This window comes from Hydra vulgaris, chromosome 07 (genome assembly GCF_038396675.1).
Source record: "Hydra vulgaris chromosome 07, alternate assembly HydraT2T_AEP".
NCBI classification, from domain to species: Eukaryota; Metazoa; Cnidaria; class Hydrozoa; order Anthoathecata; family Hydridae; genus Hydra; species Hydra vulgaris.
Genome location: NC_088926.1, coordinates 7,193,445 through 7,210,000, shown reverse-complemented (window position 1 = coordinate 7,210,000; position 16,556 = coordinate 7,193,445). Strand labels below are relative to the sequence as shown.

The 16,556-nt window shown below is 31.1% G+C and overlaps 2 protein-coding genes across 2 annotated transcripts in view; both read left to right on the top strand.

The window, feature by feature from the left end:
- Positions 1–16,552, top strand: part of LOC100212733 (uncharacterized) — a 20,937-nt gene extending 4,385 nt beyond the window's left edge. Inside the window, exons 3-4 of the mRNA XM_065800927.1 lie at positions 831–992; positions 16,343–16,552. Coding sequence (XP_065656999.1) covers positions 831–948 — 118 coding nt within the window. The 3' untranslated portion in view covers positions 949–992; positions 16,343–16,552. The remainder of the gene's footprint in view (positions 1–830; positions 993–16,342) is intronic.
- Positions 13,615–14,187, top strand: LOC136082537 (uncharacterized). The gene has a single exon (XM_065801945.1). The coding sequence runs from the start codon at positions 13,615–13,617 to the stop codon at positions 14,185–14,187; it is 573 nt and encodes a 190-aa protein (XP_065658017.1).
- Positions 16,553–16,556: the final 4 nt, after the last annotated feature.

Below are 16,556 nucleotides of genomic sequence, written 5' to 3'. Positions count from 1 at the left end.
GCTACTTCAATTCTTCTTTAAACATATTGGCGTCCATTCGTTCCAAATATTTCGAATTTGGACTCATCGGTGTACAGAACCCGATTAAACATTTCCTGGGCCCAATCTTTGTGTTGTTTTGCATATTTAAGTCGTTTTTCTTTATTGCCAAACCGTAATAATGGTTTTCGAACTGCAACACTCCCTCTTAATCCCATAAATTTTTCCCAGTTGTTGTGTTAATGTCTTTTGCCAGCTCGGTTGATGCTATTTTTGTATTTCTTAAAGATAGGGTTTTTTAATATTTATTGTCATCTTTTGTTACCTCAGGAGGTCTACGACTTTTCTTTCTATCTTTAAGGGAGCCAGTTTCTCTAATTTCTTTAACAGCATTCTTCGAATATCCTGTTTTGGATGTAGTTGTTATGACACATCGTTTTAATAAATAGACAAACAAATCCCTCATGTTTCCTCATCAACTTTGTTTATTTATTCAAAATAATATATTCTTTCAACTTTTCTTATATATTATTAAACTTAAGTACGCTTTAAAAAAATTACATAGGAAAAAAGTTGTAAAAACGTCTAATTATACAAGTGGTCTAAAACTTATTCACAGTACTGTATATATTATATATATGTATATATATATATATATATATATATATATATAATATATATATATATATATATATATATATATATATATATATATATATATATATATATATATAAATATAGTTTATTTTGTATAATTAGAAAACACTTCTAAAGAAATGAATATATCAGAATATAATATGCATTTATATAAGATCTTATTTTATGCACAAATAAAATCGTATTTTTTTTAGTAAATACTCTGGTGAATATATACCCCCTCGGCATAAACTTCCTCCAAGAAGAAGAAATAAAGAAGCATGGGTTTTAAGGCATATAGATAGATTTCCCAACAAAAGCGTCACCACATAATCGTAGAAATGAACTTTAATCAAAAAGAATGTATAATTATCTTAGTATGTATATTTCATATAAATTTTTAATTGTTCATTAATTTGTTCATTAGTTTTTGATTTATCTTCTTTTAATTAATAGTATTTTAATTCCTCCATTTTATTTTAAATCTTTTTATTTTATATTTATCAAACATTTCTTCTTTTAGTTGTTGGTTTTTTTAAGATTTTTGATTTACATTTTTATTTTAGTAATATACTAAAATAAATCACTCAGTAATTTATTTCTGAATAGGCCATACCTAGCATAAAAAGATTAGGGAGTATGAAGGGAGCTTAAAAAAATAGTATATTAAATTTCATTCGAAAAAAAAAAATATTTTTGTTCGTAAAATTTTCGTTATTACATTTGTATTATTATTATAAAAGTCGTTATTACATTTGTATTATTATTACCTAGGGGGAGGGGGTACCCGGGGCACTGACCTCTTCTTTCCCACTTTTTTTCTAAAGGACCTTTTTTTTATTGTTATTATTATTTTTTTAAGAAATTTCTAGATATAGTGGACTTCTTTTAGAAATTAAATTTTGAGGTGGTTAATCATAAATCAAGAATAATCGTTAAAAAAGATTTTGTATATGGTATATGGGAATGCATTTTTCATAGAGGGATAGGATATAAAATTTAATAAAACTTTATAAAACGACAAATAAATACTATAAATCAAAATTATTGGCGATATTGGCGCAACGCAATTTTCAAGTAAAAGTAAAACTGAAAAACTTGATTTAATTTTGAACATTTCATAATTTGATGTTTGAATAAGTTAAAATTTGCATACACTTTCGTTTGTAAAAAAAACCAGGGTTCTTTGACGTCATTAACTTGGGTGTAATGGCTGCCGTGAATTCTGTGCATACAAAAATGAGTAACGGTAACAACAGCATTAAGTTCAATAATAATATTTTAGTTATCCGCACCATTATAATACGGTTTTTGGTGAGTCTATTCCACACCAATCATTTCTATACTTATCCCTTACTTCAATATTTTATAGAAAGCGGTAAAAAAAACAATTTATATAAATATGTATATATGTATATGTATATATGCATATAGAAAAACTATACATATTGTCTACCTTTTAAAATTATGAAAAAAAAATTTTAACACAATAAACTTTATAAAATTTTAAACGCTTAGGTAGTGCAAACCAGACGCGGACTGGCCCACCGGGAAATTTCCCGGTGCGCCTCACCATCCTTGGCGCCCCTCTTCACGCCACAACACTATTACTCTATGTTATATATAAATAATAACTATAAAAACATTTAGTGTTATCGCTTCAAGTGCAAATTCATGATCCTTCAATTTCTGATAATCCAATTGAAATACCATATGTATAAGGGGCGGATCTAGAAATATTTTAGGGGAGGGAGGGGGCAGGGATCAGAATATTTTTTGACTTTTACCAAACACTCACGTGAAGCTGTTTTTATCATGCTGTTTATATTACTAAATGATAGTGTAAACCAGACCCAAAAGAAACTTCATTACCTGCGAAATTAAAAATTTGAAAAAAGTAATATTAGGAAAAGTCTGAGTGGAGTTTCAAAACCCTTAGAACCCCCCTCCTAAATCAGCCCCTGATGTATATCACAATCTTGATAGCAAACGGCTTTGACACTTCTTATTTTTGATTTCAAAAGCTTGTCTCAGAGTTTCTTTAAATGCAAAATTGTTGCTTTTATATGCATTAATTTGAATTGTTTGCTTCTTTTCGAAATTATTCCAAGTGGAAAAAATGCACGGAAGTCGCTACAAAAAACAATGGAAAATCATACTCTAATTATATTTTAAAGTAAGTTTTATAGTGTATTATACACATAGTCCTTTGGCTTGAAGGTTTGGTTTGCAAATCTGTCTAGTACATACACATAGTCCTTTGGGTTGAACGACTGCAAGTATTTGCGGTCGTTTAAGCCAAAGGACTATGTGTATGTACACAACATGAAATATCCATTAAAGTCAATTACTGAAAATGTTGGGCGCCAATAGGAACGAGTTGTACTTAGTTTCTCAACTAGTTTCATTAACTTTGGATATTTCAGGTTGCGTACGTACACGTACGTACGCAACCTGAAATATCCATTAAAGTTAATGACTAATAATGTTTTAAAAAGTCCTTGGGTCCCGTAAAATAGTTAATTTTTTACTTTTTAGCCCATTTAATGTTTTTTTTTAAAGTTTTTTCATATATTTATTTAAATTTACAATTAAAAAATTACTACGTGTGAAATAGGGATTCTAAAACGGGATCCCGGGATCCCGGGGATAAAAGTGGCAGCGGGATTTCCCGGGATATCACTCTTATTACCCGGAATATTTTAAATGTTTTTTTTAACTTTACATATAATAACTGTTTGAACTAATTTAACCAAAAATAAGTAAAATATTATAACATTTAGTTGTGCTTTATGTGTTCATATCTTATATTAAAACCAAGCACAACAAGAAATGTTATTGAAACTATCTTAAACTATCTAATTCAAGGAATGCATTGCAATTTGCAATGCGATGTTTTCTTTTTTCTCGTTATTATAAAATATGAGGGAAAAAAAAAAGATTTCCTGCGACAAAAACAGTAAGTTTGATTTTTAAACTTCTACATTATTGAAAAGTTAAATTTTTTCTGTATTGAATTATTGAAATATTTAATAATTTTTGTATTTAAAAAACGGCAAACAAAGACAAATAAAGTCATACGTAAGATAACATATATACGTAAGAAATATTTGTAACTTTACCTTTAGTTGTTTTACGATTCAATTTAGTTATACCATGTCAATTGTAAGTAAATTGAAAACATGGCAGTATTTTTGTAAAGAAAAATCTGGCAAATCTGCAATTTGCAAAAAGTGCAATGTAAAGATAACGTGCAAAGGATTTTGGACAAGTGGGCTCCTTCGTCATTTAAAAAACCCTCATAAAGATTTGGATTTAAATATGAAGCGTCTGCATGAAGATACTGGTTCGGAAATTAAAATTGTGCAAAAGAAAATCACATTGTTTGTTAAGCAGCAGACTATCGATGAAATTGTATCAAAGCTAGAAACGGTGGATGGCTTCTCAATAAATGCCATAACAAAAAGTAAATTCATTAAAAAATCATTGTCTGAAAAAGACATGTTATTACCAAAAAGTCCATCCCATGTTATGAGTATGATAAAAAAACAATATGATGAAGCCAAACAAACTGTGGTTTTAGAGATAGCAAAAGAAATATCTAGCGGGTTGCGATTTTCTTTATCGTTAGATGAATACGCCTTTAAAAAATCGACTTTATTTAAACGTAAATTTACACTTATTAACAAAGTTTTAAAACCTGGGATTGACTCCAATAGCTGGATCACTTCCTGCAAAAGAAATTGTTGATCTGGTTGAAAATAAACTGTTAGATTTCAATTTATTAATTAAAAAGCACATCATAGCTAGTGTCACTGACGGAGCATCCGTAATGAAAAAATTTGGATGGATAAGTGGTATTAAACATCAGCTGTGTTATGACCACGGACTTCATTTGGCAGTATGTGATATTCTTTACAAAAAGTCAGACTATTTACAAAATATGTAATATTTTGTAAATAGTTTTACAAAATATTACATATTTTGTAAATAGTCTAAAATTTTTAAACAACCCAATTAGTTATAATCAGGAATCAAGTATCAACTCCAAACTACTCTTACCGTCAAACATGCATTAAAAACAGCAAAAAAAATCTATACCCAGTTATACATAGAGGATGCTAGGACTAGTTCATCGAATAATGAAATAATTGAAGTGAGTCGTGATTAAAAAGCATGGTTTCTGACCCGTCAATACTTCAACCTGTTGCTCCAAATTTATTAGGCAAAAATATTTTGACACTTGAACAAAAATTGGATGCGGCTATTTGTAATGTCAAACAAATAGCAAAAGTAGCTCAAGAAGACATTAGCAATTTAAAAACTTCACAAAAGAAATTAAACTTTTTGAGGCAGCTGGAAAGAGTAGCGAAATTTTAGAAAGAATATACTCCACATTAATGACCATCAAGCCGACATCAATTGAATCAGAAAGAGCTTTTTTTGCCGCGGGTCTATTAATGGGAAAAATTCATTTACGATTAAGTGACAAATTAAACCGCTTGTTTTATTAAAAATTTTTATATTAAAAATTATGCCGGGAAATCCCAGGATAAATAAGTTACACACCGGAATACTGGCGTTGGAGCAGGCGGCGGATGAGGCTATATTACATATCGCCTCCTCCGCCGCCTGCTCCAACACCAGTGTGTATATGTACAGTAGAATCCCATTAACTCGTACCTTGGATAAGTCGGACTTTTATTAAGTTGGACAAATTTTCTATTCTCCTTTAACTTTTTCTATAAACTTACCATAAAATCACCCGCTAAAGTTACACCTGCTTAAGTTAAACCATTCGCTTACTTTTACTGTTTTTTGGGGTTCTTTCGGAAAAAACTTCGCCTAACTAGGACTTTTATCTTGGATTGTATATAAGTGCGTATAATTACAAAACTTCCAATACTTCAATAAATATTCTAAAGTTTGAACGCTCGAAAATGAAGTACCTTTGCGTCGAACATAATTAAACAATTTCACCAATATATTCAATTCCGTTAAGCTTTTATTAAATTCTATTTGTTAATGACTAATATATTACAAATTCACAAACATCAATTAAAGTTAAACATGTCTCAAAAATAGATGTCTCATAGTCCGACATTTTAAAAAAATTCGGCATAACGAGAGCTTCGCTTAATTCGGGCATATGCTATGTCCAATAATATATACACACCCCTTAAGAGTCCGAATTAACGGGATTTGACTATGTATATAATCATTAAATGTATCTATATTACTACAAACTTACAAAATTTAGGAATAATTAGTCACTAACTGTTAGTGATGGTGATTGGATTGTACATTATGTAGGTTGCTATGGAAACTTTGTCCGGAACTTTCCAGCAAGCAAATACTTCAGTGTCTAATAAACAGAAGACAGCCGCTAGAAAATCTGACACAACATTTTAACTCAAGTTGTCTCAACCATAAACAGCAGTGTACCGAAACAACTAAATTGATTCATGAACGGCTTCCTGACAGTGCACAGCGTAACCAAAGAATAGAATTAGTAAATAATAACATGATTCAGCCAAACCATATAGATGTAAAGCACTTATCGTATTATCCAAAAAGAGTTTACCAACGGTTGGATAACCGCAAGAGTTGAAAACAATTTAATTGTGACACTTTACTGTAATGCATGCATGACATTTTCGAGAGAAGATTCTAGTTTTACTCTTAGGTTTAAAAATTTCTCCCAAATATACCAAAGAATCAAAGATCATAAAGAATCTAAATCACATAACGCTGCTGTAATTGCACTATTAAGTTGTACAACAGAGAAAGATCGTATATACATATAAGTTGTACAAACAGAGGTAATCGGAGAGAATCTCTCTAAAGTTTGCACAATAAATCTATTAATCACAGTAACTTTTTGGAACTAATATTGCTGATAAAAGAATTTGACGTTCCACTTAATAATCATGTAGAAAAAGCTACTCAGTTAAAAGAGGAAAGAATGTTTGATACATAAAGGAAAGGGAAGCTCACGTGGACGCGGAGGCTTGGTAACAATGTTGTCAAAGACCTCAGTCAACAATATTCTAGCTGCTATTTCAAACTTGATAAAGAATTATATAGTCAAGGTAATTGGTAATCAGAAATTTAGTGTTCAAATGGATGATAGTCAAGATACGTCGGTGATTGATCAAGAGACGATAATATTGGGGTATGTACATGAAGACGACGTGAAAGAGAGATTACTTGCGGTAAAAAAAATTACGGATGCAACAGTTGCAGGACTATACCAACTATTGAAATCAGAACTTGAACGCAATAGTTTAAAAATGGAAAGAATTGTGGAAGAATTCTTTGATGGAGCAGCAAACATGTGAGGTGAATATCATGAAGTTCAACGTTACATTAACAACGTTTCACCAGCAACAGATATTGTGGAAAATATACTAGCTGTCAAAAATTTAATTGGTCTCTTGCAGAGTACAGCAACTTACTTTCGCAATTCTTGAAAACGAATGAATTTTTGGACGGATTTTCTCATTGGACAAGGAGTTAGATCTGCAAAACTGAAAAGACGACAAAAAATTGGTGAAACATGTTGGTGGTCAAATTCGCTTGAACGAATTATTAGAACTTATTATGCTCCACAAGTGGAATCGTTCTATGCTCTTTTGCAAGTTTTTTTATGATACTTATCGATGAATGGTATAAGTCGTTTCTCTAAGCATACTTTGATAAAAATGATTGATTTTATTGCAGCTGATGTTGTTGACTGAAAGAGTGGTTTCGACATTCCGCGCTCAGATAGTGCTATCCAAACAAGAATTTCATTGGGAGATTTTTCTTTTCCCGCAAAACGAACATTATCCCGACATTTGTCTTTGTCGTCCGTTTAATATCCGGCGTTTCTCGACCTTTCATTGCCGCCGAAACAAAAGTACTTTTCGTCGTCTAAAATTAAAACACTCTGTTCTTTATAGAGGTGATTTACGAGTTTTCGGCTTTATTATTATTATTATTATTATTATTATTATTGTTATTATTATCATTATTGTTATTATTACTATTATTATTATCATTGTCAACATAATTATCATGTATATTTTATGCATAAGTAAAATGACAAACTGAATTATACTGTAAGCCTGAATGATCTTAATGATCATTCAGGCTTACAAAAGTTCAAACTTTTGAAGAGTACCATTATTTTACCTATTCATATTCAAATTAAAAAACCTTCATATGTATGAGTTTTGTAACTTATAATAGCTAAATACCCCCACACCAACCCATTTTCTACCCCTTTCCCGACCTTATAGTGCCCTCTCTCTTCCCTTTCCGGTAGGGTTTGAAGCCTCAGTCCGCGCCTGGCGCAAACCGCTATTTATTAGCGGTTAGGATATTAGTACCAGTCTGAATAATATTTAGAATACCCACTTGAAATGTGTTGATTAATTACAATTGGTATAAAAAGTTTAAAAAGCATGTGGATATAGACTTCAAAATACGTAGAATAATGGACTTACCATGACCCGTATAATACAGGTTGTGGTAAGGCTATTCCAAACTGACCATTTCTATACTTTTTATATAGACTTTATATAGTCAATTTATTTCAATAATTTTCATTAATAGTAGAAATTAAAAATCTTTAAAATCTTTAACATAAGTAAACGATTAATGTTCAATAACTTATTGTATTATTAAATTACTAAATTTTTTTTTTTAAGACTTAATTTAAGATTCTAAATTTTTTTAATTTCTTAATTCTGAAGAACTTTCTTAACTAATGAGAACTTTCTTAATCATTAAGAAATTTTATTTAACTTTTTTAGTTTTTGTCACACTTTTTTATAGCAGACCATCCGCAGCTTATTAGGACCCTTGCATTGCTAACTGATTTTAAAGTAAATAAAAGTTTGAATGTAGAGAATTTTTTTTTCTATAAGAAAGAAAGCGGTCTTTTTAATGTGTGTCAAACGCGCAGATTTAACTAATAACCCAAGCACATTAATAACATAAGTACTCTCTGTGAATCGAACTTTTTTAATTTCTGATGCATAATGAACCGTCGCACAGTGAATTGATTCATACAATCTAGCTAGACAAAAGTCAATTCAAGGAATCAATTAGTAGATATTCCCATGATGTTACTGAATACTACTTAGAGAAAATTTCAAAATATTAATTAGTGCACGCGTTTTTAAGTGTTAAATCATTAGCGCTCAAGTGTCACTTAAAGATAAACATAGTTTTGTAAAAAAAAAATAGCTGCAATTTTGCTGTGTAACAATAACGTATAACTAATTTATTGTGAATAATAATGAACTCTGCTGTGATAAATTTTACATTAGGGGTATGTACATTGTATTTTATCGAAAACTTTTAGAATAATTTAAAATAATTGAATAATTTAAATTAAAAATGATATTCTGTAGATATAAAAAAAAATATGTTAAAACTGCAATTTCTTTTTCGTTTTTTAATTATCAAAGCGTGTAACTAATTTTATCCAAATATATCCAGGCTGACTTTTTTATATATTATAACCACAACAATAAGGCGTCTAAATATAAAAATTTGGCTGCCCGCTTCGGCCCCTTTCACTTTTATTTAATTTTTCTCTGACCGAGTGTATTCTATTGCAAAATTGGAGTTATTTGAAGAATGGCAAAAACATACAAAGGAAGAACGAAATTCTCTTTTGTGTGACTTTATTTTGAAAGACTATACTAAAGAAGATGTTACTAGTGATTCCAAAAAAAATACTGTTAAAAATGGAAAGCATATCCGCTAAATATGCGCAAAAGTGGAATGCAGCCAATAGAAATATGGATCATTTTTTAAATAAAATTAAAAGTTGGTTAGAGGGCAAAAATTTAGAACTTAAAATAAGTTTTCATCGGTCCTGTGCTTCCACAACATCTGAAGGAAGTCGGCCTCAAGGTCGGCCAAAGAAAAACTTTGAAGACTCATCTTTAAAAACCAAAAGACGTAGAGTTGAAGACTTATTGCAATCGCAAAGTGCTAATGAATTAACAACAGCTGCTGAAATAGCACATCGTTTGTCGGGTCAAAGAAACGTAGCTAACGAGTGATGCAGAAGTTATCGGACAAATCCTAACTTCATTATTTGAGCATAATAATTAGTTTTTGTCGTTTTAAGCGTAGGCATAAACGTTTTATAAAATATAAACTTTATTATTTGAAACACAATTATTTAAAATGATGTTAAATGCAGCTGAACGAGAATCTTTTCGAAAGCGACTAAAAATGTTTTTTGTAAATAAACCTAATATAAAAAAAAAATCGTAAATCATTTTGAAAAAGAAGGATTTGTTCGAAGTACAATATATGATAACTTAAAAAGACTTGAAACTGTTCAATCGTTTTCTGATAGAAAGCACCCTGGTCGTCCGACATCCTGGACTAGAGAAAAGAAAGCCGAATTAACAAGACTTGTCAACAATCGAAAAGGGGTCAGTCATAGAAAAATAGATATTAAATTCGGTGTAAATCAATCGACAATCGGTCGTCAGTTAAAAAAAAATATATTAAATATAGAAAACGTGAAAAGACTCCAAAATACACTATAGAACAACAAATAAAGGCAAAGAAAAGAAGCAGGAAACTAGTCAACCAACTCTATAACACAAAATCGCTTCTAGTCATCGATGACGAAAAATACTTTTGTTTTGCAGGGGACAACATGCCTGCAAATTCTGGATACTACACACACAACAAAAAGACATGTCCAGAAAGTGTTCGTTTTATAGGAAAAGAGAAATTTCCAAAAATATTATTAATGTGGATAGCCATATCTGACCGTGGTATGTCCGAGCCATTGTTTTGCACTTCCAAGGCTGTAGCGATCAATTCATCAATCTATATTAATGAATGTTTAGAAAAACGACTTCTTCCATTTATTCACAAGTATCATGGAGACTTTAACTATTTATTTTGGCCAGATTTAGCAAGTTCTCATTATTCTAAAGATTCTCTAAATTGGATGGACCAATATGTCTATTACGTTGATAAATAATCCAATCCCCCAAATGTCCTTCAAGCACGACCAATTGAAAGTTTTTGGGGACATTTGGCACAGAAGGTTTACGAGGGAGATTGGCAAGCTTTAACAGAGCAAGTTTTGATTGATCACATTAAACTAAAGCTACAAGAAATTGATTTAAACTTTTTACAGTCGCATATGAAAGGCGTCAGAGCAAAATTGAGATCAATTGCAGATGGTGGTGTTTTTTCATATAAAAAGTAATATATTTTTATTAAAAGATAAATGCTTTATTTAAAAAAAATAAAATAGTAGTTTGTTTTTTTATTTATAAATTTTTATTTTGTCTGATAACTTCGGCATCACCCGTTACTTCTATTAGAAAAAGTACAGAAACCTTAGAGCAAAGAAAATCTACTAATTTTTTTTTGTGGTAGCAGGCAGATGAGTAGCGATGAGGCACTTGCTTATTATGTAGATTCCAAGTATACTAGTCACTCTTATAAACAAACAAGAAAGTGGTCGATGAAAGCAGGGCATAAAGTGTTTCCGTCTTACTATAACTTACGTAAATCCAAAAGGTTGTGTTACCCTCCAGAAGAATTTATTTTTATCTCAAAAACACGAGCTGAAATTAAACTTCAAGCCATATTGAATAAAACAACTGAACGATTAATTGAAACACTAAGTTAATTTCCCGAAAATGCATCCTCTAATTGGTTGATAAAAAAGAAAATTACAACTTTGGTCTGTCTACCTTGGATGCGTAGTTTCGAATGCTTGCTACACATTAGCTACCGTTTAGGCATTAAAAAGTGGCAAGTTAGAGGCAATGAGGATAAATTTCGTATTAGAGAACGTTCGGAAGAGATTAGGCAAAAGTTTAAAAAACAATTGGGACTTATTGTGGATAGACAAAAACCTCATTATGGCAATACAAATGATGGTAACACAGCTCGTAGGTTTTTTTTAAATCCAGAAAAGAGCGGAGAGATTACAGGATTAAACGTCGAATTAATTAAAAAATTTAGTGTTTTATTAAGAACGCTATCTTCTGGCACCATGACATCGATTGCATCAAATTTGAAAAACTTTGTTCTGAAACAAGGACTTTATATTTACATCTATATTCGTGGTATTACATGCTTGTTACAGTGCATAAAATTTTAATGCATAGCATGGAAGTTATAAAGTCGTCTATTCTTCCGATTGGCCAGCGCTCAGAAGAATCTCAAGAAGCACGAAATAAAGATTGTAGGAGATTTCAAAAACATCATACTAGGAAAAAGTCACGTTTTTTACTATTATGGATTTGCTGAATATGCTCTTAATAACCTCTGACCCTGTTATCAAATCACATAGAGAACTGCCTGGAAAAAGAAGCAAAAAGTTGCCAGTAGAGGTTTTGAGTTTGATTGATCCGGCTCCAATAAGAAATTGTAACTTGTCCGATGAATCAAATAATGAGTCATCAGAAGATTCAAGTGATGAGTGTTTGGTGAATATAAACAACGAGTTTTCTGATAACTAAATATTAATTTATTATATAAATATAAAATTTATTGTATAGTATTATGTATCCTTGTTTCATAAATTTTCACTTTTTCTTTTTTACTTCATTTTTTTTATTATAACAGTGGTTGTTGCAAAGAGGGGAGATGGGGGGAGGGGATTATAGGCGAGGGGTTTTCCCCCATCCTCCGCAAAAAAAATTTGTTCATATATCAATTTTACGATGTCAAAAATTGTAACTTATTCATTCTTATAAGTGATAATTTTTTTAAAATTATAAGTGATAATTCTTCTAAAATATCGATTTAAAATATTTCGAATAAAATATTCGAAAAATATTGTGTTTTTTTATATTTTTGAAATTTGATAACATTTGTTTTAAACAGTAACTTTAACAAAGCGTAGTAATAAAATTAATGGTTTTAGGAAATGCATATACTTTTAGATATAACTATTGTTATAAAATTGTAATCCTTTAAATTTATTAGTAGGTTTAAAGAAGAAAAAAGCATCACCATTACTGCAGAAAAAACTGGGTATAGCTTTTTTGTTCAGCATGCCATGTATTAAATGTTTCTATCAAAACATATCTGTCACATATTTTATTTATTGTTGATATTAATATAATAAAGCTCACTAATATAATATGGATTAGATCCATGTATCTCAACTATACTGAGTGACTTTCATTTTGACTTTCACTATCATACATTATTATCTATATATATATTTGTATGATTTTTTATCATATATATATAAAACAATATGTTTAATCATTACTATATCACATATCCATTTTACATATTCTAATTAATATTATTTTAATTTATAAATTAGTTCTTGCTATAACATAGAAAACGTATATACACTATACATGTTGAAAATCAGTTCTGTGACCTAGGGGTATAAGAAGCAGATCATTAATAAGTCAAACAATCAATCCCAATGAGTAATTAGCATGAATTTTTGAACACCATGCTCCTGAAATAAACAAAAATAAAATCCTTCACTTATAGGAATCTATAATTTTTAATGAATTATGTTGACGCTGTCATCATTATTGTTAGATTTCTGTTGTAATTATTATTTTAATTGAACAAAATATAAATTCTTATCTTTCCAAGTTGAGTTTTTGTCTATTTATTGATGGATTATCTCTCTTAAACAGCACAGTGAAATGTTTTTGGGTTATATGTGGGTGCATTCTAGAAATCCCATCATCTGATTTCCTAATTGGTGTTTATTCTGGTAGTTCAAAACCAAATTCATTAAATGATTTTTTTCTGGTATACTGGTAGTTTGATTTTGAGTTATTATTTCGAATATTAAAATCTATATTATATATAGGTTTTGTATGTTCTTATCATGCAGTTCACAAGAAATCAATTTTTAAAATTTTACATCATTTTATGATATGACTTTATGAATCAATTATTTTTAAATCGAATAATTATGCTATTGAATACATAAAAATACGTTTTTAAAGATCACTTTTACATTTTACTTTTAGATTAATGTCGATACGTAAAGGTGGTTGCGAGCGAGCGAAGGAGTTAGAGAAGAAAATGCATGATGAAGATAAACTGTTAAAGAAAATATCCAAAATCAATTCATTTTTCACTGCCGCGAACAAGGTTGATGCTACTGATAATATTACTCTCAATTCCCCACCATCCTCATCAACATCTCAGGTAGATATTGATCACAAGGAAGAGGCTGCAAAAATTGCATTTGAACTTGGAAATACTAAAAAATTTGAAGACAGAGCTGATACTGGTTCAGGAACCATTCCCAATGATGTTGGGAGTTTTGGTGACATAACAGATCATGTGCGTAACATGTGCATCAGCCTTGGAACAATCCATTTTCGAAACTTGGCAGACAGTTATCCAGAAACAAAGCGGGAATACAGTGGAGTGAATCGCTTCCTAAATTCTAGTGTCTTCAAACGGGTTTTGCCAAATGGTGATATTGTTGATCGTGACTGGCTTGTTTATTCTCCAGCCAAGACATGTGTCTTCTGCTTTCCCTGCATTCTGTTTTCATCTGACCGGTCACAGTTGTCTGGCTCAGGATTTAAGGGTTGAAAGAATATGACACAATACTTAAAATCCTATGAAATCAGTGCAAAACACATACAATCAGTTCTAACTTTATGTCAAAGAAGTGTTGCTGCTGGGAGAGTTGACGAGCAATTGCACAACAATATGTTGGAGCAGCGCAATTACTGGAGAAATGTCCTGTCACGCTGTGTTGCAACTGTTACTTTTCTTTGTGAGAGAGGTCTCCCTCTTCGAGGTAGCAATGAAGTTGTTGGCTCCAGAGAAAATGGGAATTATTTGGGCATCTTGGAGCTGATTGGTCAATTTGATCCATTTTTGTCCAGGCACATCTGTACTCATGACAATCGTGGGCGCGGTCACACATCATATTTATCAAAAACAATCTGTGAAGAGTTAATTGCAATGATGGGTGAACAAGTTATGGGTTTCATAAAGAATGAGATTTCAAAGTCACGGTCTTTTTCAGTTTCAGTAGATTCCACTCCTGATATTACCCATTGTGACCAGCTGACCATCATTCTTCGTTATATTAATATGGTGGATTACCAGCCTGTGGAGCGTTTTTTGACATTTATCAATATATCCAGTCATACAGGGCAGAATCTTGCTGACACACTGCTTCAGTACTTGTCAGATCAAGACATCGACTACAAAAATTGCCGTGGTCAGACATATGATAACGCCAGCAATATGTCTGTTAAATATATTGGCATGCAACAAATCCTGAAAAACAAAAACAGTTTAGTGGACTACATTCCTTGTGCTGCCCACTCGTTGAACCTAGTTGGCCAGTCAGCTGTGGATTGTTGCGTTGAAGCAGTTTCATTTTTTAACATATAGAATCGCCTGTATACTTTCTTTGTAGCATCAACACATCGTTGGGATGTCATGATGACCCATGTTAAAAACCAACCAGAATGCCTTGTTCCAAAATACCCATCAGATACCCGGTGGTCTGCTCGAGCTGATGCTGCAAAAGCAGTGTTCAAGGGGTACCACCAATTACAAAGTGCTCTTCAGGATATCTCAGGGAATTGTAATCAGAATGTTATCACAAGGAATGAAGCGGGTTCATTGGCCAAACACATGGATACTATTGAAGTTGCCCTATTGTGTGAACTTTGGAATGACATACTGCAGAGGTTCAATATTAATAGCAAGTTATTGCAAAGTTCTACAATCGAATTAACTCCAGCTATTGGTCTACAGATGCTATGGAAGGGATGTCAAGACAGAAAAACTTCAAGGTCAATACCTTCTATGTCATCATCGATCAGCTGAAAAATGCATTAAAGAAACGCATTAAAGCTTACTCAATTGTGCTGCAGAGATTTGGAGTTCTGACTGAGTATGACTCCATGACTCGAAAGACCTTTGTTCTGATTTTCCAACAGAATTTTGACAATTTATGTGCTGGTATAAAAAACAGAGAAACTATGAAGAAGGATCAAGTGCAAAGAATCAAGTTGATTCAAGTGCTCAGAAGATGTTTAAAATGCTGCACAATTCTGGTGTATATCAAGCATTTCCAAATACTGAAATAGCACTCCGGATTTACTTATGTCTGATGTCAACAAATTGTTCAGGAGAACGTTCGTTTTCTCAATTGAAAAGAATTAAAGATGCAAAACGATCAACAATGGCTCAATGGCGTCTTTCTGTACTTTCACTTCTGTGCATTGAAAGTGATTTGCTCAACAAGGTCAACTTCAAAGAACTAATTGACAAATTTGCAGTTATAAAAGCGCGAAAATTTTAAATTATGTAGTTTTTGCCTAATAAATATTGTTTTTTAAATTTTACTTTTCTTCTTTTTGTGGGAAAGTCCGTATTATCTGTATTTTCAGGCCACTTATTAAAACGTGCCTTAGGGCCTACAAAGCCTTAATCCGGCACTGCGAATGAGAGCTGATAATGTCCCAATTAGTGGTTTGCCAGTAAAAGAAAAAGTTTTATATTTTGCGAAAGAGTTAAGCTTCAAAAATTTTTAAGCTTCGGATGGATGGCTAAGCAAATTTAAGAGTAAATTAGTTTCTTATTTTATTTTATTCGATTTTTATGACTAACGATTTACAAAATATTTTACGGTGAGACACAAATGTATCGAAATAAAAAAATTAAAAAAGAGAGTTATATCGATGTGCTTAAAGTTAAAAACTTACTTTTTTAATTTGTTTAGAATTGGTAAATCGCGAAATAAATCGAAAATATTCATAATCGAAATTTGCAATTTGGGATTTGAATCGAAATGCGGTATAAGATTTGTATCGAAATCATGAAAATTTGAATTGTATCGAAAACAAAAAAATAAATCAGCTTTAACATTTCTATTGTAAAAATTAACTTGTAGAAGTGTATAATAAATGTTTTAGTTATTATTTATATAGTTTATA